At 41.6% G+C, this 24,660-nt stretch overlaps 3 protein-coding genes across 7 annotated transcripts in view; all 3 read right to left on the bottom strand.

The window, feature by feature from the left end:
- Positions 1–15,017, bottom strand: part of LOC122861685 (signal-induced proliferation-associated 1-like protein 1) — a 35,585-nt gene extending 20,568 nt beyond the window's left edge. For 3 of the 4 annotated variants that reach the window (XM_044166447.1, XM_044166450.1, XM_044166451.1), the window contains exon 1: positions 14,858–15,017. The gene's annotated coding sequence lies outside the window, so the exon portion shown is untranslated. Of the gene's footprint in view, positions 1–9,706; positions 9,819–14,857 lie in introns of all 4 variants that reach the window. The other variant, XM_044166449.1, reaches the window with a different exon arrangement.
- A 1,642-nt stretch (positions 15,018–16,659) lies between these two features.
- Positions 16,660–18,400, bottom strand: gpx2 (glutathione peroxidase 2). The gene is made up of 2 exons (XM_044166452.1): positions 18,003–18,400; positions 16,660–17,411 (listed from the first exon to the last, which is right to left on the bottom strand). Exons 1-2 carry the CDS (start codon positions 18,222–18,224, stop codon positions 17,058–17,060), a joined length of 576 nt encoding a protein of 191 aa, XP_044022387.1. The 5' UTR covers positions 18,225–18,400; the 3' UTR covers positions 16,660–17,057.
- Positions 18,401–18,784: 384 nt separating this feature from the next.
- Positions 18,785–24,320, bottom strand: LOC122861881 (ras-related protein Rab-15-like). 2 transcript variants are annotated; one of them, XM_044166898.1, is made up of 8 exons: positions 23,509–24,320; positions 23,320–23,414; positions 21,135–21,195; positions 20,969–21,029; positions 20,791–20,868; positions 20,512–20,601; positions 19,956–20,021; positions 18,785–19,823 (listed from the first exon to the last, which is right to left on the bottom strand). In XM_044166898.1, exons 2-8 carry the CDS (start codon positions 23,405–23,407, stop codon positions 19,665–19,667), a joined length of 603 nt encoding a protein of 200 aa, XP_044022833.1. In that variant the 5' UTR covers positions 23,408–23,414; positions 23,509–24,320; the 3' UTR covers positions 18,785–19,664. The 2 variants fall into 2 exon arrangements, with proteins under 2 accessions (XP_044022833.1, XP_044022832.1); XM_044166897.1 differs by lacking the exon at positions 23,509–24,320 and having other exon boundaries at positions 23,320–23,502.
- Between the last annotated feature and the right edge of the window lie 340 nt (positions 24,321–24,660).

The raw sequence follows: 24,660 nt of genomic DNA, 5'->3' as shown, positions 1-24,660 counted from the left end.
TATGCCTTTGCCCTAATCAGTTAATTTATCCCAAGAGAATGGTAAAGATGACTCAGTTGGCAATTCAATAAACCTGTTCAGGACTTATGTCATAACCAAGATTACATATATGTGAGAAAAATCATCTGGATCTATCAAAACACTTAATTTTCCTCACCTGTCATACCTCAAAACCTCCTTGTGTCACTGACACTTGGCTTGTGACTTGTCTGACGTCTCTTGGTGTGCCCCTTTAGTAGCCAACATTAGTGAATTGTAATGCCAAGTTGCAGTTTCCTTTTTCAAATATCCCAAGCTGCACATCAAAAAGCAAAGGGGGCCTTTGAAAGTCATCTGAGAAGTGGGTGATGATCCCCTGCCTGACAAATCGGGCCAATTTGGCAGTGAGACACATGGGGGAGATAAAGGCTCCACTCTCAGTCAGCCCTGCCTGGCTGTGGCCATGATCACATTAGCCACAAGCAATCAGTACACTGTGACGGGCCTACAGCACAGCCACCTTCACACTGCATCCCAACATCAGAGCCAACTTTATGCTAACAAAAACACATACACTTACTTATAGGAGAGAAGACACTCACGCTTGCTTTAAACAATAAAGTAATAAAAGACATAGATGATTCTAAGTCAAATAAATGGAAAGTGTATAATACCATGTGACCAACAACATTACCACAGTGGCACAGTCAACTGAGAGATGGGTCAGATGTTCTCTAGACAATGCAGTTTGTTTGATAACATCAGTCAGGAAAAGAGGGCAAGCGTAAAATCTCAAGGCTCTGGAGATGATTCAGTTTGCCTGAGACAAAGCATCTTCAAAACATAGTGTTGTCTGAGAATAAACCTCTAAACCTGTGCATATTATACAGTAAAGACCACTTTTGTTAGTCCAATATCAAGCAAAAGCAAGCAGCATAAGATCCTAAAGTAAGAATAACAGGCATAATTCCTGTTCTAGTCCAACAGTGTGTCGAACTGTTATTTGGTTTGCAGTAAAATTATGCTCCTCCATATTTCAACTTTTTTGAACCACAAACATAAATGAGTAGTGTTATAGAGGGTTTCATATGAAGCCTAATATCCTAAAAACAGTCTGATAATAAGCTGATAAGAGCAATTTTATTTGCATAACTTCAAATGAAATGGACAAGGCAATTTTCAGATTCAAACCCAGGATATAACAGTTTCATGGTTTCATGATATGAAATCTTCAGCCAGAAGAAATTATAAATAAGATGAAAGAAAATATCACCACTGTGATCTTTCATCTGTCATATAAGGAAGGTTCCCAACTATACACTCCGCTAATGAACGGGCACCTATTCTTTGGACATGGTAGTTAAGCAGATTAATGAAAACTCATTAAGTAATTTAAAAAACTCATTCATGTCCTACTAACACCCGAATTTCTCTGACATGAATAAGAGTGAAAATAGTCAAGGAATGTAAGTTAAACTGCAGGTCCAGTCCCAGAGTGTTGGGCCTCATTCCCTTATGTTGCAGAGTGTCCACAGGGACAGACAAAAGAATAGAAGCAACACACACGAGCACGCACACACACACACACGTCCCAGAAAACAGGCCTTTAATCTCCCCGCTGACGGACACGCAGACAGGCGACGGCTTCAGGGTCTTTTCAGATTAAAATGCATAGTGTGGCACAGAGACTGACACAGTGTGTCTTGTGTACATTTGTTTGACAGAGACAGGTTGAAAGCACGAGAGACAGTCAGAGAGAAGCTAGGAGGGAACAAGAAAAAACAAAAGAACCACAACATAACACCCTGCCATCCTCTATCCATCCCCTGCAGAATTAAACAGACTTTTCACAGGACTGTGGGACATGTCCAGACAGTTTGAGCCTGTTGATTAAATGAGGTTAACTTCCTGTAATTGGGGCTCTGACCTCCCAGCTGGTCCGTCAGGCCCGTCGAGAGATGAGCAAAGCAGTGGTACAGATAGAGACGAAAGGCTGGTGATATGATGGCACACCTCTGACATGCTAAAATTTGTTGTTTTGGTTGTAGGGACGAGTCTAGACATAGAGGACTGCGCTCTGATAGAGAAAAAGACCAAGCCTGCATGTGTTACAGGTGACTCAGACAGCAGGCCTTCCAGGATCTTGTGACAAAACACACACACATACTACCTGGAATTAAAAGGTGGAAGACAGACAGCAGAACAGATGAATACTGTAGTGGGATGAATCAGAAACATAAACCTAGGGTCTGAGTCTTGTCAAATCTGACTCACAAAAATCAGAGCAACTAAAAGAACAAGACCTGAGTCATCATCAGTACACAGCATGGGGTGCTAGACATTCTCAAAGCCAGGGCCTCCTGGAGGGGCATCCCTGTTGCTGAGCTGGCTTGACTAGCCGGTGTCCCAGAGAGATAGGACAACATGCTGGGGTTGAAAGACTCTTCGTCCTGGGTCTCCAAACAGAGGGGGAATGACGTTTCCCAGTAGACTGGGCAAGTGTTTCCAAAGCCGCGACAAAGGAGACGAAGGATTGCCCTACAAGCTTGTAATTACTGCGTGCTTCAATGGAGCTAAGGGGCTGTTTGGCTGACACCATTGGCTTTCAAACAGGCACCCTACCATTTAGCCCATTGGTTCTCCCTGTCTTCTAATCTTTCCGTGCTTTAAGGGCTGACTGGGCTGTTAGGCAGCAGGCACAAAGGTCCCTCTGTCCTGGCTTGGGCAAAACTGGGGCCCCATTCCAACATAGTGAAGTCTTTGAAAATTGCCTGGCACAGGAACCTCACTATGGCTGTGTATATGAGGCCTGCCAGGAAAACCAAATTAATTGGATGCAAGGGAAACTGGACAGATAGAGATGAAGCAAACACTGATTCAGAATTTGGAAACAAGGGAAACAGAAGCATCAAAGAACTAGAAGGATACATTTGTGATGAGCACAGGAAGGCAAAAGAATGGCTCACCTTGATAGAAAAATAGCGAGAAGGCTTTCAACAAAAAGCAGAAAATTATCTGTGTTGACCGTGTTTGTATGACAATCATATCAGGATCATTTAGCTGTTCTATAATCCACTGACTCACTGCCACAACACATATTAACTGACAGATGACTGAGATTTGGGGAAGTAACATAGGAAAAACCAGTTTGTATAAATGACAATGAGAGCGACTAAAGACTGGAGCCAAACTGCAGTTAAACCTCAAACTTCCACAGTGAGAACGCTTTCCCACAAAGTTGTGCACCGGTCAGACAGAGAATTTAAGCTTCAGAAGAGAAAAATTCTGCAGTAAAAACTGACTCCTACACAACATAATTTCCTTTCAAGGAGGGAGTTTTGAGGAGTGAGGGGTAAACTGGGGTCTCAACACATCCACTGAGGTGTAGCCTAACCACGGCTTCCCATAGTCACAACAGATGCACAGGAAGCAACGAAGCATCTCCACCACTCCCGTCTCCATCTGCGTTGCTCTTATTTACTTCTATCTGCTCCCTCCTCCTGTATGTACATCTGGCTGAGAACCAAGCACAAACCTGCCCGTCTGATTGAGCAAACCTGAGAACCTGACACCTTCAGAGAAAAACAGACAGGCCTGCTGGCAGACAAGCAATACTAGCGTCATCCAACCGCGAGCCGAGATCCTGGAATTCCACCAATTTCAGCGGAGGAAGTGATGAACGCCTGTGTGTGTGTGTGTGTGTGTGTGGGGGGGCATGTTCAGGCAAACTCTTTGAGAAAAGATCATCACTGACTGTCCAAGCGATAAAACACTGTAAAGTCTGCCATGACATGACAACGACAAATTGTTCTACTGACCACACATGCAATGCAAACACCACGTGTAGTTGGAGCACTCCAAAAACCGGTGGCAGTGTATCAACATTCATAATCACCATTGTTCTGTGCTGCTGCTCTGCCCTAACTCTGGGCCCCTCGCTATCACTGCAGCACAGTTCAGTGAGTAATGGGCATAGCTAACCACTGGCAAAGTGAATTTCACTCACAGCCTTACACAAGAAGACAGATCTGGAGGAGCGCCAGAATATATTCATTGCCATTATCTCCAGCAGGGTGTCCTCGAACCTTCCTCTCTTCTTATCCAGAAAGTACTCCACCAGGGTTTCACATTTTACGTGGGAGAGACAGCAGGATAAATAGACACTTGAAACACTTGACATAGTTTATAGTTAGCAATGGTAAACCCATTCCTATTTTCAATGTCATTATCTGGGTGGGCCAGGAGTTTGACAATGAAAGCCTTTGTCCAACTCCTAGAGGGCCATTTACCTCTCAAAAAAATCTAATTGCACCGCTAACAGCTTAGCTGTTCTGCTTGTCCAGAGTGAAGAAGGGTTACTACTTCTTATACTCTAATCTATAAGCTGCCCCGTCAAAACAAAAAGATGAAAAAATGTCCACAGTCTTAAATAGGCTTGTATTCAATTGATTTAAAGTATGTAAAGCCATCACCAACAGTCTGCACAGAAGTTTTACAACTTTATGGTCCATAAATACATTAATCTACAGAGGCTGAGCCAGAGTTGGTTTAGTGCCGCATATTTGATGTAGGGTTATAGATGACTAGTCTTTATTGAGAAGGCTGAGATTTAAGCTCGTCAGCCTTTAAAAATTGTGCGTTATAAAGAGCAATGGAGAGGAAGCAGTGTGCTGCTGCCTGAAGAGGAATGTAAAAAATTCTAATGAGGTGGCTGCCTGGCTGCTGGACTGCAGCAGTTGCGAGATGAGGTTTAAAAGTGGAAGTCTCCTCTAGGCTGCACTTTCCCTCTCCCTGCCCTCTCTGCCCGCCTCCAACCCTAGGACTCCATTAGAGAGATAGTGAGTGAACTCCTGATGCACATGGACTGGTACATGCAGAGACAAAGGCTCCCACACACACACACATACATGACCAGGCCAAACCCTGAACATAAAACACCAAATTCTACAGAAACTACAAGAACACAAAGCAGTCGATTTGGCTCATAAGAATAAACTCTGGGAACTCATGGGACAATAGTTATTTTTGAATAAAACAAACCAAACTGCTTTTTGTTTCTGCAAACATCAAAGACAATACTTTTCTGTCCCCCGCCAGCTCATAGAAATGCTATTTCTGCAACACCTGTCTCAAACTAAGATTACCTTTTCTTGGAAATCCCATGTTTGAAATGCAAGTTATGGTCTCTGGGTAGAGTCCAATCAGGACTGCCCAGAACAAAGGGGTCTGCCCAATTTGTCTCCCTAACGACTCTTAATATAAATGAACAATAAAATTCATTTATTTTATTGTTCAGCACATGCCAATAAACATGGTGGTCGTGTTTAAATTAAATTTTCAAAAACAAACTCCAAATACCACCACTGCTGAGCCTTGGGTTTAACTCTGCTGCAGTGTTTCCCACTTTTTACCCAGCAGGCAGTGTTCACAGGTGTGAAGTCAGTGAGGGATTGTATTCTTGTTGCCAAACATAGATAGTGGCTGTGATTTGTAGTCCTCCCAACCATAAATGTTGTTTTTCTCAATCTTTTAATAAGGCGATGAAGAAAGAAATTATATCCTAGAATGTTACATCCCTATATCTGCACTGTCTGCCATATCTTATCTCTATTGTAAACTTTGCAGTAATGAACTGAAAGTTGACAACTCTGTTTAAGAAATACTGCATTTCAGTTCTGGTACACTTCATGAGTTTAGTAGTAGTATAGCAATAATGTGTAGTAGTAGCAGTATTGGTGTGTGTGTGGCGAAATGTAGTTACAGACAGGTCTTGTGTGATCGCTTGTGATCAGGGATTTACCTGTTACAGCAGTCTGGTATAAATGGGTCAAACAGCTGTTGATTATTAGCAGGTTCATTGGTCAACAACAACCATGGGTTTTGTGTGTGTATAAAGTGAATTGTAGAGTGCCAAAAACTGACAATAAAGCCCAAAGTCCACCCTATCAACTGCCACTAAGACAAGACTTTCACATGCAGGTGCTTGATAAGCACACTCACATTGTAATCATTGGCATTTGGGCTATTGTGACTGTGTACAACCATCCAAAATCTGAGCAGCCCCCACCCCCCAGATCATACACTGAATAATTATTTGCCAGAAATGGTATTTTAGCATTATTTGCTACTTCATTAAAAACACTTGAAACAACAAATTTCCTGGACAACTGCAGCCCAGGTACACATACTATGAGGAAGGGGCAGAGCTGTGTAGATTAAATACAAATAAACAAGCATTTTTTTTAGCTTTTGTTCTCTGGTATCTGGTATCTGAATTTGGCTTGCTACTTTGTTACTGAATACAGAATAAGTGTCCTTGGCTGCCCAGAATTTCGACACATCAGGAAAATCAGCCTGCTGAGGTTCACTGAAAAGGCAAACATACTTTGATATCAGATGGCATAACTAACACAGGAGCTTCAAAAAACACCTTTAAAAGAAATTTAATATGACAATTCCACCTCCATCCTGCCCCACACAGAAAACATACTGACAACCATTTCCACACAGGCACACTGCCAAACAGTGAACCTTTTACCAGCAACCTACTGGACCGTTTCCTCCAGGTGAAAAAGCTTTGGATTTCAAAACTAACCCCTAGCTTGCAAAGTCTCTTTCACCTGCTGCTTCCACTGACAGCTCCTTTAAGAGGCTGTAAGGTGAATCCCACCTTGGCAGTCACGCATTTGAATTTAACAACTGTAGGTTTTATTGCTATTATATTGAAATATTTCCACTTGTTACATTGTAGTAAAAAATGCAGCTATTATTTGTGTTTGACAAAATTTTGTCTTTCTGAACTGAGCAACCAGGCCACTAACTGTAGATTAACCCCAATGCAATGGGAGCATTTCCCAGCAGTGTGCCTTGTTAAACAGGGTAGTGTGGACTGCGGCAGAGAGGTGTTTATAGGGGGCACGCAGTTTCCTCTACTCACCCAACGAAAGGTAAATATGCCCCTCTTAATATCTGAAAAGCAGTGAACCTATCTGTTACAAAATAAATACTCCCAGCTCAGCATGGGGCTGGCACACGCCTCTGTGTGTGCTCAAGTGTGTGTGTTGGGATGCAGCAGTTTCCATCAGCTGAAGATTAAAAAAGGATGCGAGAGTAGCAGCAGTATAATTAACAGTGTTGATGCAAGAGGGAGGGTTCAGTGAATAGTTTGTGTGTTTGCCGTCTATAATTCAGCCTCTCCACGTGCCAGAAGAGGGGGGGTTGGGGCTGAGACAGGGGGGCCCGCCAAAAGCTTCCAAGCCTGCTATTACTTCATTCTCGGATCACAGGGACACACAAGCGAAACAAATCAGAGTAAGCCCGCAGTGCTGCTCACACATCTTATGAATCTAGCATGTTCAGATTAATTTTGCTCCACTGGATCAATGTCACAGCAGTGCCGGTAGCAGCAGAGTTGTGGAACTGTAGGAAAGTTTGAACAAGGATAAACAAGAGTGGGTCATCAGACATAAATCACAATGTCAATTAGATTATTATTTAGTTTTTTTTTTTTTTTATTAGATAGGGACAGCTGAAGAGAGACAGGAAAGGGGGAGGAGAGGGAGAGGGGGTTGACATGCAGCAAAGGGCCCCAGGCTGCTGCGGTAAGGATTCAGCCTTAGGACATGGTGCGCTTGGTGCACGCTCTACCAGGTGAGCTACCGGAGCGCCCAGAATATGGTATTTCGATTGTGTGAAGGCTGGTGCCGGAGATGAGATGTTTCAGTGTGTAGCGTGCCTGCTCGAGGCTGGGGGCATCCAGTGGTCACACACATTGCATGCCAGAGAACCATGCTGTGTGCATGTGTGTGTGCCCATCAGTGAGTATTGGTCACTTGCCCGGTGCTAGTCCTAGCTGGGCCCAGGCCAATACAGCCATTTACTCCTGTGGCCCATGGCTACTAACAGTGGAAATAAAATGGAGGCAGTCAATAATATTCCTGAAAATCATCATGCTTAGAGATAACAAGCATGTATGACACATACTAATATTTATTAGAATACCAATCACAAGGCCTGATTATTCCTACTGGAAACAAATTTAAAATTTCAGCCCTGCTAGTGAGAGCCTAGGGTTTAGGGAATGATAATATTGGCCGCTAGCTTCTTGGTTTCCCAAATGTCTTGGGCCGGTGAGCCTCCTTGTCTATATTGTGTCTGGGTGCTTGGGCCCTGTTATACTTGCTTGCAAGTCTAGTTACTGTATTTCAAACTGCAAAAAGTGAGTAGTACGGAAGTGTGGGTTTGGGCTGAGGACAGGGCCAGGCTGAGAGCAGTTAAGTCTTTGTGTACTACTGTGTATGAGCAGTAAGGTCAGTCGACAGTTGCCCGACAGATTCTCACAGCAGAGGTGTCAATATGACAGATGCCTGTGATGTTTGGAAGTCATCCACTGCCCTGTCCCCTCACATCCTCTGCCTGATTACACAGGTTGCAAACAAACCAAATCACAGAGGACTTCATGATTAGACCACCCTTACCACGATAAGGTAAAGCACATTTTAATCACAAACTCAGAAATAATGTAAGCATTAAGTGTTTAGAGAGAAAATCATAGGCTATGTGTCCATGCAACAACAACATTGTATCTGTTGATAAAACACAGACACATTAACTGAACGCTCAGATCAGATAACATCCTGACAGGAAAAAAGAATTAAAATATTGTCAGCAACAAAAAAATAGATAGCTCTCAGGGAACTTGAAACCTACAATAGGAACTCATTGTGTTGCTGAAATTTTAAGAATGGAATACTTTGGGAATGACATGTTGGTTTGTTCTTAATTTTGACGGGGCTGTCTGGACAAGTTGTATATACACAACACATAACTATACACCTCTGCAGCAATCAGGGTAAAGCACATCAAGTAATTTGATTGCACAGATGAATAGGGACAGCCATAATGGAATGCAAGTGTACAAGGATTCCCCACAGACTAATATCAGTGACAGAGGAAACAATAGGATCCTTAGCTGAGAGAGGACAAAGGAAAACACAGCCAGCCATCTTGCAAGGCCAGAGTCAAGGTGAAAGCTTGATTAATATCATTGGCCAAATAGCTCCTGTGCTGCCACCAGACATTAATTGTGTGCCTAGTGCACAAGATGTACTGTACAATTTTTAAATTAGCCTAACTCTTTTAAGTTTGCAAGGATGGAGGCAGAAAAATAAGTAATAATAGGATCTTGCCAGCGTGCAGTGCTGGGGAGAGGGGGAAAGCTTCAGTATGAGTTGACATGAGGATCTGCGCAGTAAAGGGGGTGAGGGGGTCAACAGAGGAAGGGCTTATTATCCTCGCAGAAAACCTCGGGGGGACTCTCTGCCATGTCTCTGGAGAAGCCTGGTTGACTGTGTTGTCCCCTACAGCATGGAGGACAGCCTAATTCCCCAACTGAGGAAAGAGTGGAAAGCTCAGGTGTGTCTCTGCAACCAGCATTATTTGTCAGAAATGGCAAGTAGTTTATATATGTACAGTTCTGCATGTGGAGAGACTTGAGGACACAAAATGGACAACAACAGGGTAGCAAAGTTATGCGTAGCCCAGTGCACTTTCAGCTCAATAAACAGGCAGGCCACAGAGTTAATCAATTCATACAGTCATTTGGACTGCGATAAGTCAGCTAGTGTTGCATAACAGTGGTGCCCTGCTAAATCACAGTCTGTGCCAGAAAATTACAGTGCAAACCTGCACAGCGTGCTGCTGTTGGCCTGCACTGCACTGCACTTACTAGCACACTCCAGCCTGCTCTGCAACTGTGGTTTAGCATGCTCCCGAGCCAGTTCCATGCAAGCCACATCTCATTTTCAGCAGCAGCCCAGGGTGCAGTGTTTTCAATACTTCTGTTTCAATTAAACACCAAAAAAAAAACACTGATTTTAAAATACATGACAGCAAAAGGCATGCAAATAAGCATCTGCTTTATTAATAAGACAACATCAGATAGTTGTCCCAGTAATTCTTTTGTTTTAGTCATGGATACACAGTGAGGCAGAATGCAATTAACACAACACCCCCTCCGGCTGGCAGTAATCAGGACATTGCATCCCCACAAGTCACAGAGGAGGAAAACATGCACGTTTTGACTGGAGTTCTCTGTGAGCCCCTCATTTGCATCTTGCAGAGTGTTTGCCTAAAAAGTGTTGGGTATTTATTTGAACACCTGATTTAGGTTTCTAGGGTCTGTTAAAAATGAGGCAAAAGGTGAACATCCAGGGCACAACAGCAAACCAGGATGTGTACAGGTGCAGGTTTTCTCTTTCTAGTAGCAAACAGCCACTGGTGACTACCTCCCCATCAGCGTTCAAGGCAAGTCTGAGTACCATGTAAACACAAACACAGCTCCCTAGCACTAACAGTAATGTTAACCGCTGAACTAAGCACTAGTTCTGTAGAGAGATACACAGAAACATTATAAGATACACTTTAACACTGGAAGAAGCAGTTAGTATATGGTCAAAATGTGGAGTGTCATATTAACATTCAACTTAAAGAGCTTCTACATGCATGTATTATACATGCAAGCACATGCCCATCTTCATATTTACAAGACAGCTTTCAGTTTCAAATGTGTTTCTCGTGCAGCAAGGCTGTAGGCAGGGTATCCAGGAATACATCAATGAAACACACAGGAAACAAGCAGCGAGAGAGGAAAAACTGGGAAAGCAGCCATGTTTGTTATTAGCCGGCCCTATCTGCCCTTTGCACCTGGAGCAACATGGAACAAAAAGACTACAGCCTAATTTATCAGACAAGTGTTCTTCTGTTATACACTGTAGTTATTTTGACATCAATATTGAGTTATTTCTATGCTTTTTGTTAACGGCTGAGGTAACAATACAGAATACAGAATGAATAGTAGTGATAGTGGGACATTTTCCTGCACACTTACTTCATTCAGTTCACCTGAAACTTCTGTTTGTTTAAAAAGTCATCTGAATCTAGCAAAGGAAGCCTTTGGCTCATAGTGGTCTCATTCTTCCCTCTCAGCTTTACTAAGAGCAGAGCAGGAACTCACAGGGTGGAAATGGATTCCCTGGTTCCAAAGCAAAGGATGTGGAATTTTGGAGCAATCTGACAAGGGATTTTTTTGAGTTTCAGTACAGGAAACAAAGCACAACACAGCACTACAGCAAGAATGCTTCGCTATTTTAGAGAACTTAAAAGCAAGAATGTTCAGGAGAAAACCACACGCAGTGTTTTGTTGTGCCAGCATTTCTGTTTTACTTCACATCACATGGTAAAAGCGGCTCCTGAAAGTAATGAAAACAGTTGTAAGCATGAACAGGAATGAGGACAAGCTGAACAGACCTGTCTACGCATTGAGATTTGTTTTGAGCTCAGCCATGACCAAGCCCTCACGCATTCCTGCCTGCTTCTCAGATTTCTGTCCACAGGAGGGACAACAGCAAAACCTCTGTGGTTTTTGTATGTGGAATTATTTTCCACCACTGCCCACATAGGCTCTGCATGGGGCACGGGCCTGTAACTCTGCTTGATGTTTTGATTCTTCTCTGAGCAGAGTTCAGTAATCCACTCCAGAGAGTGTGTGCAGGCCAAACAGAGAGACAGTGTAGCAACTGACAGACATGTCAGGACAATACCGAGCATGTCATCACTGTGTGGCAGCGGAGATGGCCTGCAGCAACACACCATCATCAGAATCACAGATTTCATTATGGAAAGTTTTTTTCCTTCTCTTGCTTTAAGTTTTTTTTTTGTCAAACTGTTTTCATTTTTTCTCCTCCATCTTCCGATCTCTGCGCCATGTCATACTATTTTCAGCATGTATGAGGTTTGATGGGAGCAAAAAAGGGGAATTACACAGTGTCTGATCTCTGCATGACTGTGGCTTTTGGTTTAGGGTTGAGAGTCGGAGGCAGGATGACAGAAACCAGTCACAGAGATGTTGCTTTAGTTCATGAGCATATAAGTTACAGTATAAATCAGATAAGGTCCAGATTAGTCAATAGCAAAACTTTGCACCTGTCCCACTACTAAACTCCCTCAATGTCAGTGAGCCCTACAAAAGCTCCCGCAAAGATAATTACAGTGTCTGAAGTGCTGTGCATTTTTGCGAGGTCAAAATTCCCCAAACTTTGTGGCAGGTGGGGTGGAAAGGAGGGGAATTTTCCTTTGTCAGCACACATTTACTCTGTGACAGTGCACTGAAAAGAGATTACATCATCACTATTGTAGCTTCCGAGCCCTCTGCTTTCCTCCATTGGCTGCTATACAGTGGACCGTCAGATCCAGACAAAGACAGAGCATTCCAACAGTTTAGCAAGCAGGAAACGCAGATCCGTAGTCACACCTCATTACAATCAAACTCATCAACCCCCCTCAGTCGCCAGCAAAAAGACACTCACACAGAAAAACCGCTGGAGGCCACGTTATCATCAAGTCATTTGACTTCTGACTATGGGCTGACTAATATTGGTCAGACATATCACTCGTGTTAAAACTGACGGAGCTTCCCTTTTTATTTTCTACAAAACTGATATATTTCAAGCTATTGTTGAAGGTTGTGTCAAACCACATGAATACATGACTCATTCTGGGGTCTACCATAGAATAAACAAGCATGAAGAAATTGGCCTTGCAGCTGACATTGGCCATGTTGGTGCACCAGATCATCCAGGGCCACATCTCAAGGTCTGTTTAGTTTGTCGTCTGGTCTGTCATCAGCAGCAGGCGGTTAGAGGTGGCAGGGGCACAGGCTTAACAGGTGATACTGCACATTTCCAAAAGGTGAGGTCAAGAAATGATAGAACCTTAAAACTTTGTGAGGGTAACCAAGAAGCAGCACAGAGCATGGTCAAAACCTACTTTAGACATTAAGATAATTAAACCAATTAAGAATAATGCACTTTGAACTTGAGAACTGATCATAACAATAATCTCATTATTCATCAGAAAACAGTTCAATTCAGCATTTCATGATGGCCACTTAGAATAATTGCAGCCCACACATTCCAGAGTGGCAAATTATAAAGCAGTACAATGCTCCTCTTGTTGTTGTCTTTTATCTTTGCTCGCGCTATTCCCTTCGAGCAAATGCACAAGAGACAATGGAAACATAAGCTCAAGTTAGCAACAGGAAGCATCTCTGTGTGAATGTGTGGGCACGTTAGAAAGACTCCACCACAAATGAAGCACAATAACCATTGTAATTATGTGAGAAGTATGATGCGAAAAGTAAAAATAGAAACACTGTCCTTCGGTAATAAACCAGGGAGAGGATTATTTATGCTGATAAGAAACATGAGAAGCAATGGCGTGTTTCTAAAGGATCATGTTTAGAGTTTGCATGTAGAAGCATTTTGATGAGAGCGGCACAAAAAAACTCATCTTTGGAGTAGCAGTTACTCATATGGGCTTCACGCTGCTCTGGCTGCAGACTAGTCTCCCTAAATGAGATGATTTAAGGCCCACGCAGTAATGTCTTTATTTTCTGGTATTTTTGTCAGCAGCATAAAACACAGATTTGTTTTGCTTTCCCCAATAGTGATATAAAGCTGCTGCATTTGCATTCGATTAATTTTCTATAAGAAATCTCATCAGAGAAAGAAAGACGCAGTCCGGTGTGAATGACAGCTACAATTTAGAACAAGCAAACAGGACAAAGCGGAGATTAGACTCACTAGTAAAAATGGCAGTGCAGCTGTATGATCAGTCATGCCCACCGCAGGTCAGCTAAGCCTATCAAGAATGCTAACAATCCTTGATCCTTGCCCAAAGCTAAACTCCAAAGCTTCCTTTTTCACCTGACTCATGCCAAGTTATCCAACTCCAACAAGCACTGATACTGGAGCAGGCAATATGATTCAGTTACAGGGAAGCGCAGTGATTTTCAATCTCCTACCTGCATAGTTGTAACTGGTTTGTTACAGATTCTATTTTGTAAATATGCTCATTTTAACACAATGCTGCATACAGTATGCTTGAACTCTGAAAGGTTGGCACTGTTTCCTGTTTGTTACTATCTAAACAAACCTCTGTTTGCCTTGTTGCCCTGCATTGACATATCTTTCCTATTCTATCATGTTGCCACCACTGTAATGATCTGTATTCTCTCTCTATTCCTAAACACTCTCTATGTGCCCACAGTGGCCAAAAAAGGCTGTTTTTGTGTATATCCTGCAAATGAAGCATAAATACGTCAGTAGAAAGAGGGTCTGATTGGGTATTATCTGATCAAAATGCCATGTAAGGAATGTAACATTTAACATGGCTCATTGATTAGGCTGAACCATGCAATCATCTTGGCAACAAGATGATGAACCAGGCAAGGCTGTAAACAAATCAGAGCTCTCGGGCCTGTGGCACAAGGAAATCACCTGCCTGAAATCCCTCCTCGTGTGGCAACAACCCGGGGTATACCAGGCTGAAAAATACTGATTTTCGGGTGGTGACAGTTAGAAAAGGAGACATCCACACATCCTATATGTAGTGGTGTAGGGTGCACGATGCCACCTGTGAATCGTCTCCCCAAAGCAGTGCTGGGAACAATGCCCTTGACATATAGGCTACAACGATGCAGCGGATAGGCTACATATGTGTTGACAGTCCCAGTGATCGCAACGTTTCTTGCACTCCACTTCTACTGTTTTTTAAAAACAGTGCCACTGATTGCGCACTGGCTCCACACTGCACCTTCACACAGCACAAAGATGTGCTTTGTCCACACACAGCCGACAGATGTTTTGTGCAGGCACCTTGTACCACGAACATAGCACTACGTTCCCAACTCACCTTTATCTCCTTTCTGCCTCAAGCTTTTGGATGTCACACAATACGAAGCGGGTTGTCCCCCTTTTGTTTCAACTCGTAACAAGATCATATAAGTCCGAAACACAAATTGCGCAGCTCTCTTCCTTACCTTCGCGGGAAACGTGTTCGCTCCGGTTCAAACCGAAAATGCCCCGGTGTCTCCCTCCGAAAGGCAACTTGGAAGTTTGATAGAAAGTTACGGGTTTGCCTCGCTGCGCTATGCAGCTGCTGGAGGGATGAGATCATTCAGGCTGCCTCCTCTCTCTCTCTCTCTCTCTCTCTCTCTCTCTCTCTCTCTCTGCCACGGAGTCTCGCGAGAAGGCTACGTGGGGAAAGCAAACGTTTCCGTGGCAACAGTGCTCACCTGTAGCGGGCAGACGGAGAGGAGGGGGACACGAAGAGCTCTCACTCTGCGTTGAAAACATAGGTTGTAAAACTATGCAGGCTAATGCGAAGCAGCTAAAATCTTTTCTTTTACTTGGGCTACATCCTTTCCTCTGTAGGTCCAGTTACATACCTTTTTGTGTTTAAGTTTGGTCAAATTTGAATAAAGTTTATTGGGTGTTTCTGCTTTATTTGGCTTAAATTTGATCTCAATCACAATAATGACATTTAGCCACACACACAGGAGCTCCAGTTCAGGAGCCATTTACCTATTTTTTTTTTTTTAAACTAGCAACCTTTGACCTACTGTTGCAAATGTCCTGTAATTAAAGTTAAAGTTAAAGAGTCCTGTCAGTCCTACATGCCTCTTGTAAAAAAAATATTGTACTTATTTTAACTTTTTTTTTTAGCTAATATTGCAGTAGTTAGCCTACATGCATGAGTTATTTGGACCAAAATACATGCAAATCAAGTATTGTCCAGAAATGAAGTTAGAATGTGTGTAACGTTTTACATGAGTTCAGATGTGATAAGATCGTTCATTGTTGTATTATATTATTTTAATTGATTATAGCCCTACATTATTTTTTTAATTTAAATTGAGTGATTCATCTCTCAAACATAAACGATCTTTGGGGGCATTATTCTGCAAGCTGTGTGTAGGGGAGCTGCGCAGAGAGTGGAGAGGCCCCAGGCATTCCTCCTCCAATTACTGGCTGCTTCTAATAGGCAACATTACTAACCTGACTGTCAGCCGCAGACCAGTAAGCCTGTGGGAAATGTATTAATCAAATGTCCTCATGTATCATGACAACACAAATATTTAAATGTGATATGCAAAGACAGTGAGTCAGGCTAACGACAAACGAAAATAAAGCAGTGTCAGGTGAATGAGTGTTTCACTGTTGTCCCAGCAGCATCCTGCCAAAGACATTAGGGCACTGCCTGACCTGTGTAGCCTGTGGCTCTGACATCATCAGCTGATGTTGATGTGAGCGGATGTGCAGACAATCCACTGCTAATCTGCAGAACTTGCCAACAATGCATACTGTGCATAGAAACGTAAAGCTGGATAAGAGCTCATTACACAGGGGCAAGGTCGATGCTTTCCTAAATGCATGATTTAGGACTTGTCTTCAGGTGTCACTGTGGTAGTAAAGCATTCATGCAGCTGTATTAGGCTACTGGTAGCATCAGATCTTACTTGGAAATGTAGATCTAATGAATTGGTGGAGAAAGAAGATCTCAACAAATAAGGAATGAATCAGCAGGCTAGAGGATGCATAATGCAGAGTAATGGCCTGTGAGTTATTTTAGTGAGCGTTTTAGAGTGCAATAACATGTATTATAATTCCACATCCTTCTTATTGTGTTTCAAGCCTCATTACTATGACCACACAGAGCTGTTTCAGACATCACACCATCCATTTTTGTAAACCTTGCATCAGAGGCACACATCTTTATAGCAGGTGCCTCAGTGCATATATGGTCCAATTAAAAAAAAAGATACATCAGTGAGAGAGAACGTTGGTTTTTAGGGTTTTATTCCAGTGCAAACCTTTTGTGAGTGTGTGTGTGGTGAATGTTAATTCATAAAAGCATGACAGAAGTCATCTGTTTGTATGATCAAATCAGCAGCACCATCTGCTGGCCAGGTTAGCATAGGACAAGAAACAAAGGACTTGCAAAAGGAAATACCCTGCTATTTTAGTGTACCCACATTTGTTTTAACTTGTTACTGCACTGTAAAATTCCTTTAACATATATTGAATCTCCACTACTCTTAAGCACTTATAAGGCCTCAGATAATATTCCCTCAGCTTTTCAGAATATCACCCTCATTTAATAAGGCTTAAAAGTGTGGAGGACAGCATATCAGCTTTGACTGTGATGGATGAGAAGTCATAAAGAGGTGGAGGCTATTCTTAGGTCTTGGTTAATCTTAACAGTCTTTGGATGTCAGGCTCGATGTCAATGGTGGGGAATTTTTTGCTGTATCTTTTAAAGGGCTCTCCCTCTGGCCCGATGAGGAATTTCTCAAAGTTCCAAGAGATGTCCGTCCTGGTGATGGGACTCCAAACCAGAAATTTGGGGTCCTGCATGAGAGACTTGGGGTCGTCATCGGGATAGGGGAGCTTGTCTTTAAGATAGGCAAAGACTGGATGGGTGTTTGTTCCGTTGACATCACACTTCTCAAAGATGGTAAAGTTGGGCTGAAAGCCGCTGCCTGGACGCACATTCTGCAGCGAATTCAGGATCTCACCATTGGAGCAGTTCTCCTGCAAAACACAAGCGTTTATTTCCATATTGTCCAGCTGTCTTATACTCCACAGCAATATTGTTATGGCTTTAAGGCTTTAAGGCTCATAGTTGGCTTCTAATTTTGGTGATAACAGGAATTAAGCTGATTACACCGTAGCAAACAAAGTCGCTCTATAAGAGCGTCAGGCAGATACTTAAAATCTAATTGCAGCATCAAAGCTAAAGTACCAGCTATAATTTGCACACCATGCAACCATGCAGTTGTTTTGAATTACTGTATAGGTGAACACAATGGGAATAATTTTCATTGGGTAAAGCAAACATGGGAGAATGTTATTTTTAGAAGGATATAGGGAGAAAGCTAAAGATTCTGTTTAAATTGATCAAATGATGGTTATAATGAAACGTAAAAAGAAATATAAAAATGATGAATGAAACTGGCTTTGAACATCTGTTGGAATTCAGGTGTAGTTTCCAATTTGTACAAGTGTATTTTATATCCAGAGGATGCATTAAATTAGGTAACCTAATGACATAAGTCCTATTTCAAGACCAGATATTGCAGGGTCGTACTGAATTGCCTCAGGCAACAGTGCAGCTCAACTGACCTGGTATCCAAACTGGTTACAAGGAAAACCCAGGACCACCAGCCGATGGGGGTACTTGCTCTGAAGCTGGTTGAGCTCACTGAAGTCCCGGGTGGTGGTGCCTCAGAGTGAGGCCACATTCTCTATCAGGACCACTCGCCCCCTAAACACATTGAAATCCACAGAGTCTCCCTCCAGCTTGGTGGCCTTCAGGTCGTAGAAGGTCTTGGCGATGAACGTCATCTTGAGTCCTGTGCTTCCACGCTGGAGGCAGACGGGATCTCAGTGTGTGACTATCCCACTGTTTGGTCACCTGACTCACTTAGGGCAGAAAGCTGCATTTCATGGGTATCAAATGGCTCTGCAAGAAACTGATACACCTGAAATGCAATACTCTTCACAAGTTTCAGATAGATTGATGTAACTGACTGTGGAACCACACAAGTAGCCTACATGAAGAAGTTTTTGCATGATTTAAAATGATATTTCGGACTTCTAAGTGTTCAAATTTTATGATAATTTCTTTTAACCCAAATGCCACATGCTGTTAATCATTGGAATTCTTTTAAAATTGTATTATTATCCTGAGTATGTATGTTGACATGCTCATCTCAAAGTGTTGACTGGGGGAAATAACATGTATTATTGCCGTGTATTCAGTTTTCTGATATCTCATAAAAAAATGTAACGTGCGATCACCTGTCTTTCACAGCAGGTGATGAAAAATGAATGAACCTACTGTCTGAACTCTCTGTGGACCTAACCGCTCTCAATCCAAATTTAGTGACTCAGCAAGGCTCAGATACCCAATTAATTCGTTTTTAATATGACAATTTCAATTTATTAACTTACACATACATAGCTTGATTTCTTTCAACATCCTTGAGTTTCAAACATTATATTAAAATTACATATCTGTGGCATCTCAACAGACCCTGAATTATGCATTTAAGCAGCAGTGACACTGCTTAAATGCATAACATACAGTAGGCAAACACCGGTCAAATTCATAAAACAAACTGTACATATACATTTAAGATGGTATGTAAAGATTGTATTCAGAAAGGTAACTGAACATGGCACAACACTGTCTCCCATGAGGAAATAAGTCCATTGTGTAAACAAATCCACCCCTGCTTGGTTTGAGTTTCGAGGTGTAAATAATTCAACTCTGTCCTCTGGCTACCTTGTTGCATACCGCATATAGACTCAGTGCAACTTAATAAACAGATTTCTTTGATATGGATCCACACATTACCAATCAATTTGTAGATGTGTAGTCTGATAATAAAATTTTAAAAACTAACAAGCAAAGGTGATGGAATACAGTAAACTGATGAAGTAGATGTATAGTGCATTTCACCACAGAAAATGAAGAAAGTGTGTATATTGATAGTTTTGCTGGAGCACATGGTTGCAGAGCTGCCTTCATGCACTGCAGATATACTCTTCACTGGCTACAGAGTTCAGTGATGATGCGACAAGATTGGCCCTCGGCTGGTTGCTGAGGCTAACTGCATTTACCACCATGTAACGTCACCGACTTGCAAAAAATGAAAACAATCGAGCACCCTCCTGGCCAACATGTCACAATATCTCTGAAGAAGGCGGAGGAGGGCAGCGTCAAGTTACAGAGGGGAACAAATGTCTTTAGCTACAGTATGAGCCATGAGGGCCCTCTCTCTAACAGGCACAGGTCCTCTGAGTGTTGTCGTCTTTATCTTGACTGCCCTTCTCTTCTTCCAAAGCGGCCTTCTCCAGATAATCATCTAGAGATCCCAACAAGCTGTCCACGTCTCTCTTGTGAGCCTGCAGCACCAGTTCTGCCGCACGAGTGAAGGACTGAAGAAGGAGGAAGTGAAAAATAAACACATAGGTAATATATAAGAATGTAGTGTGGGAGTTCCCCGCAATGTTTGTGCACACTTCTAATGTGACAGACAAGTTTCTGTGGAGATGCAGCCTGTGTCTTACCTCACTGATGTTACTGCTGGTGGAGGCACTGGTCTCAAAGAACTCCATCCCATAAGTTTCTGCTAGCTGCAAAATCCAGTTGGATATGGTTAGAAATAAGTACAACAAAAAGGTATTTTATAGCTTTATATGTCAGTTTTCTCCACAAGTAAATGAACACAGAGGTTGTTGGTAGTTATTAACTGGCCTATCAATTTGTTTTTAATGAAATATTCATATAAATTAGCTGATGTTCTGGATCCAAGAATTTGAACTAACTATGTATTCGCCCACTAAGTATAGATTTGTACAGTCTTGGATCAACCAAAAACTGGCAGATTCGTCTGTGTATCCTTTAGAAATATCTGCTTACCATTTAGCCGTAGAGCTATTTTGAGGTAATCCTGGTCACCTTATATCACTGAATGTATAGCGGAAGACTGGAAACAACAATCTACTGAAAACTTTTGGATGCTTTTGTATATCTACAAAATCCTACATAGTACATTATCACTTAACAAGTATGTTAAATGCAAAAAAAAGAGCATAAAAAACACAAAATAAGGTTCAATCAAACCTTGCTTCCTTGGTCTTTTGTCACCTGCCTCCTGTGCTCCTCATCAGACTTGTTTCCTACCAAAATCCTCTGCACCGTGCCTGGGGCGCACTGCAAAACAACAACAAAAAAAACAAAACAGACAGCACCGAGATAAAAGACTTCATCATCTTGTCACTCACACTAAGCCACTGGGTGTGCAGCAAGCATCAACAGTGCACCGACACGGAACACAAACACTGGGTCACTGTGGAGAGTAACAAGTGCAAGGCAGTGAAATGAGAGTGCTTATTGCCTTACTTCATCCACATCACTGGCCCACTTCGCCAGGTGCTGAAATGATGGCTTGCTTGTGATGTCATATACAAAGATGATACCCTGGACAAGAATCCACAAAAAAAGAACAATTAAAGAATGAATGCTACAGTAACCTATGACGGTAGCTTGACTCCTGTGATTGTTCATATGGAGGGATCACCTGTGCCCGTCTGTAGTACTGCTTGGTAATGGTCTGATAACGTTCCTGACCGGCAGTGTCCCTGCACAGAAGACAGAACACGCGTCAGCAGCAGAAGACAATTACACAGTATGCACAATGACAAACTGTAAATGTAATAAAATGATACATAAGTAACTTAAATTACCATATTTGTACTCGCACCTTGACTCCATCTATTTCTAGTGTTTTCATTTTAAAATCGACTCCTACCAAAAAAGAAGAAAATTACATTATATTTCACAGAAAGCAGGGTCAACAAAACATAACATATGCAATTTGTGATGCAACTGCAAACACCTTCACAAACAGTCCAACTGGAATCACTTAAGCAACTGTGACAAACCATTGAGAAATCCAGCTTTGCGGTATTTTACAAGGGCTATTGTGTGTTTGTGAGCACTTAATGAGTGTTGCTCAGAGACACTATTATCCCTAATGAATAGTATCTCAGGCACTACATAGTGTCACCTTTTAAATCATTGTGTCTCCACATGGGGGTTGCAACTGATCTACAGTGGTGATTTTTTCCCGCCAGGTAACAGGACAGGAGAGCTAAGAAATGTGACAAAATAGCACTGGCTGCCAACAACAGGAATGTGTCACTTAAAAATCACTTAATTGGTTTATATTAATGTAAAGACAATTTATTGTATATCTTCTATAATCAGTTCTTGTTTAGTTTTTATGCTGCCACCAAAAGTCCATTTAAAAAAAAAAAGACACGCATTTTAATTCTTCATGCTACATCCTGTATGGGTGCTTAAAATGTATATGCTGTAGTATTCAATTTTTTTAACGTTAGTTATCCCGAATATACTATACTATATGTGGTATATTATTTTCAATAATGATTATCTACTGATTATTATCCCCTACTATTTAGTTAATCGATTGGTCAAAAAATGTCAGAAAAAGGTAAAAAATCCCCATCACACTTTTGTAAAGCCCAAGGCAACATGTTCAAATTGCTTACTAACAGTCCAAAACCCAGAGATTTTCACTTCACTGTCACATAAGACAAAGAAAAGCAGCAAATCCTCAGAATAGAGAGGATGTAACAAGATCATTTGTGGCATTTTTGCTTGAAAAATAAACTTACATGGTTCATTTATGGGCAGATCAATTACCTGTCAATCGACCAATCAGTTAGTTCACTAATGATTTCAGCTCCTCTATACTACACTACACTACACTATACCCCATTGGCTAGCAGATGTTTTGGTTTGCATCCAAATGAGTTTGATTTGAATGCAGGGCTTCTAGTAAATGAGAAAATGTGCCTCCTGTATACCCCAGTAAAATCATGTTCTCACAGTGTTCCTATATTCACGGTCAATGGAGCTGCTCCTGGATCTCTCCATCAATAACATCATCACTGTAGTCTGGGTCTGATATTTGGCTTAAGGAGATACTTTAAATGTTTGTTTGTTTGTTTTTACAATACACAGGTCTCTGAAAGACACTGTACTTGTGAGAAACGTGGATGCAGATCTGAAAGGGATGACTGAAGCTGTATGATGTTTACCAATACTCACAACATCGGGGATCTAAAAGCAAGGAGATTTTATGTACCATGCACTTTTTCAAATAACTGGGTTTAATCCCATTTAAAGCCTTCCCAACCCTGCACGCGCTCCTGAGATCCAGTTTGCACTTCACAAACCTTTTCCACTGAATTAGGCTCCTCTGTACACTACAGCATTTTCTTTTACAGTCACAACAAACCTCCATGGAAGCATGTGTTGACTATTTCTTTGCTGAAATAATTTACTCTTTTGTGTAAAACAGCCCCACCATTTCCCAACAAGTCATTAGTCTATCACACAGTCAGGAAAAGAGGCAGCAGTGCTGTGAAGCACTAATGTGCGTGTCAATCCACAAGTTTCATTTTTGAAAAGGATAAAATATCAAACACTTTGAGGGCAGAGACAATGATGTTGTTTCCTGTAGGCCTTCCTTTCCATTGTTATTCTGACACAGTTCACTTACCTGCTTTCTCAGACCTCTTCTACATCCTTTAGTTGTTATTTTTTAGGGGCATATCTCTATTAGTAAATGTTATTATTTTAGCATAGCCATGCTCAGTATAGCTTTCTTAGTACTGACATGCCTTTCAGTCAGTTTCAGGTTGTTTGTTCTAATCCTCCTAGCTAAGTAGGCCTGCTTATACACTTTGAACAAAATGGAAAATTACAGTAAATTGTTCTGAAACTCCAATAGCTGCAGCCTCGAGTGTAAACTGATGTTAATCCGATTCAGCCTGTGGCTGTTAACACAGGCCTATATGATGAGTTGTGGAAACGTCACTGAAAACTTGTTGGATGACTTACCGATGGTGGAAATATGTGAAGGATCAAATTCACTTTCTGTGAACCTGCGCAACATGCAAGTCTTCCCAACCCCCGAGTCTCCGAGCATCAGCAACCTGAACAAAACGTCGTAGTGTTTAGCCATGACCAAAAACTAACATACAGAAAACAGCATGACTCCACTATGTAACCTCTAGCTGATGTACTCACTCACTGCTGTGTGCTGCCTTCAGGGCCACTGGGAAACTCTTCTTTCTTGAACTCGGTAATTGTAAATACAAATACCCACAAGAGCTCCCACGCTTTTACAGAAGCGGGTGCTTAAGTTGCCTTTTCTAGAAATATAGCGGGTTATTTTATGGTTCGGTGGCAGAATTTAGCGAGTTAAAAACACAGTGGACACATTAATAATGCTGATCAGTTTACTTGTATTTAATCCACACATTGTAAGACATGCATCACCTTTGCGTTTTGTTTTGTCATGGCCTCCTTACTTTCTCCTCTACAGTCTTTACACAGACTCAAATACAGTAGATTATTTCATTTGTATTTTACGTTCCTACGTGTTCAAAGACTTTCCCACGGCTCCAGAAGGCAGCATACGACCTGCATCCTTGCAGTGAGAGTGTGAGCTGGGACACATCACACTGACCTGAGCCCAAATTCAATATTTAAATAAACAAACAATACAGGCAGAGCTGTAGCCTGGTATTAGAAATACTCCCCAACATAACCCCACCCACATAGGAACATTTTGACTTGCCAGCTTTGTTTCTCCAATAGAATATTTTAAAAGTGCCAAAAATGTCACATTTTCTTTTCTCATTTAACTTTTCATTCATGTTGTTCATCTACACTGCCGGTATGTAATTTTGGTGGAGAAATACTAAATCCCTAATCTGTTTCTTTTATTTTTTGCATAAAAACAATCAGATCTTAAAACTATCAGAATCAGGCTTTAAAAAATCCAACATGTGTAAAATGTGTGAAATCCCTCAATGCAATCTCTTTTTGATTTCCTGAACTATTACTGATGATATGACCTCTGTGTCTCCTGATGCTCCTATTGTCTACTTAATATCTGAAAGAGAGTAGAAAAACAAAGAAATCTGAATCCTCTATTTGTACCACTGACACAATTCAAATATGATTATCTCAAAACATTTAAAAGGTTAATATCCTCAGTAAATGACCTGTCTTGATTGTTCTGATTCTATTAGCAGTTTGTTAAATCTGATTAAACACATCCGATTATTTCATTAACTAGGATTGCAAATGAGTTAATTCCATCACTCAACACATAAAAAAAGTAGTTTAATACCTAAGAAAAATAATAGTAATTTAGGAAACTTAGTGTACAAA

This window comes from Siniperca chuatsi, linkage group LG15, assembly GCF_020085105.1.
Source record: "Siniperca chuatsi isolate FFG_IHB_CAS linkage group LG15, ASM2008510v1, whole genome shotgun sequence".
In the NCBI taxonomy this organism is placed as follows: domain Eukaryota; kingdom Metazoa; phylum Chordata; class Actinopteri; order Centrarchiformes; family Sinipercidae; genus Siniperca; species Siniperca chuatsi.
Note: the sequence above shows the minus strand (reverse complement) of the source record. Positions and strands in the feature narration are given on the sequence as shown.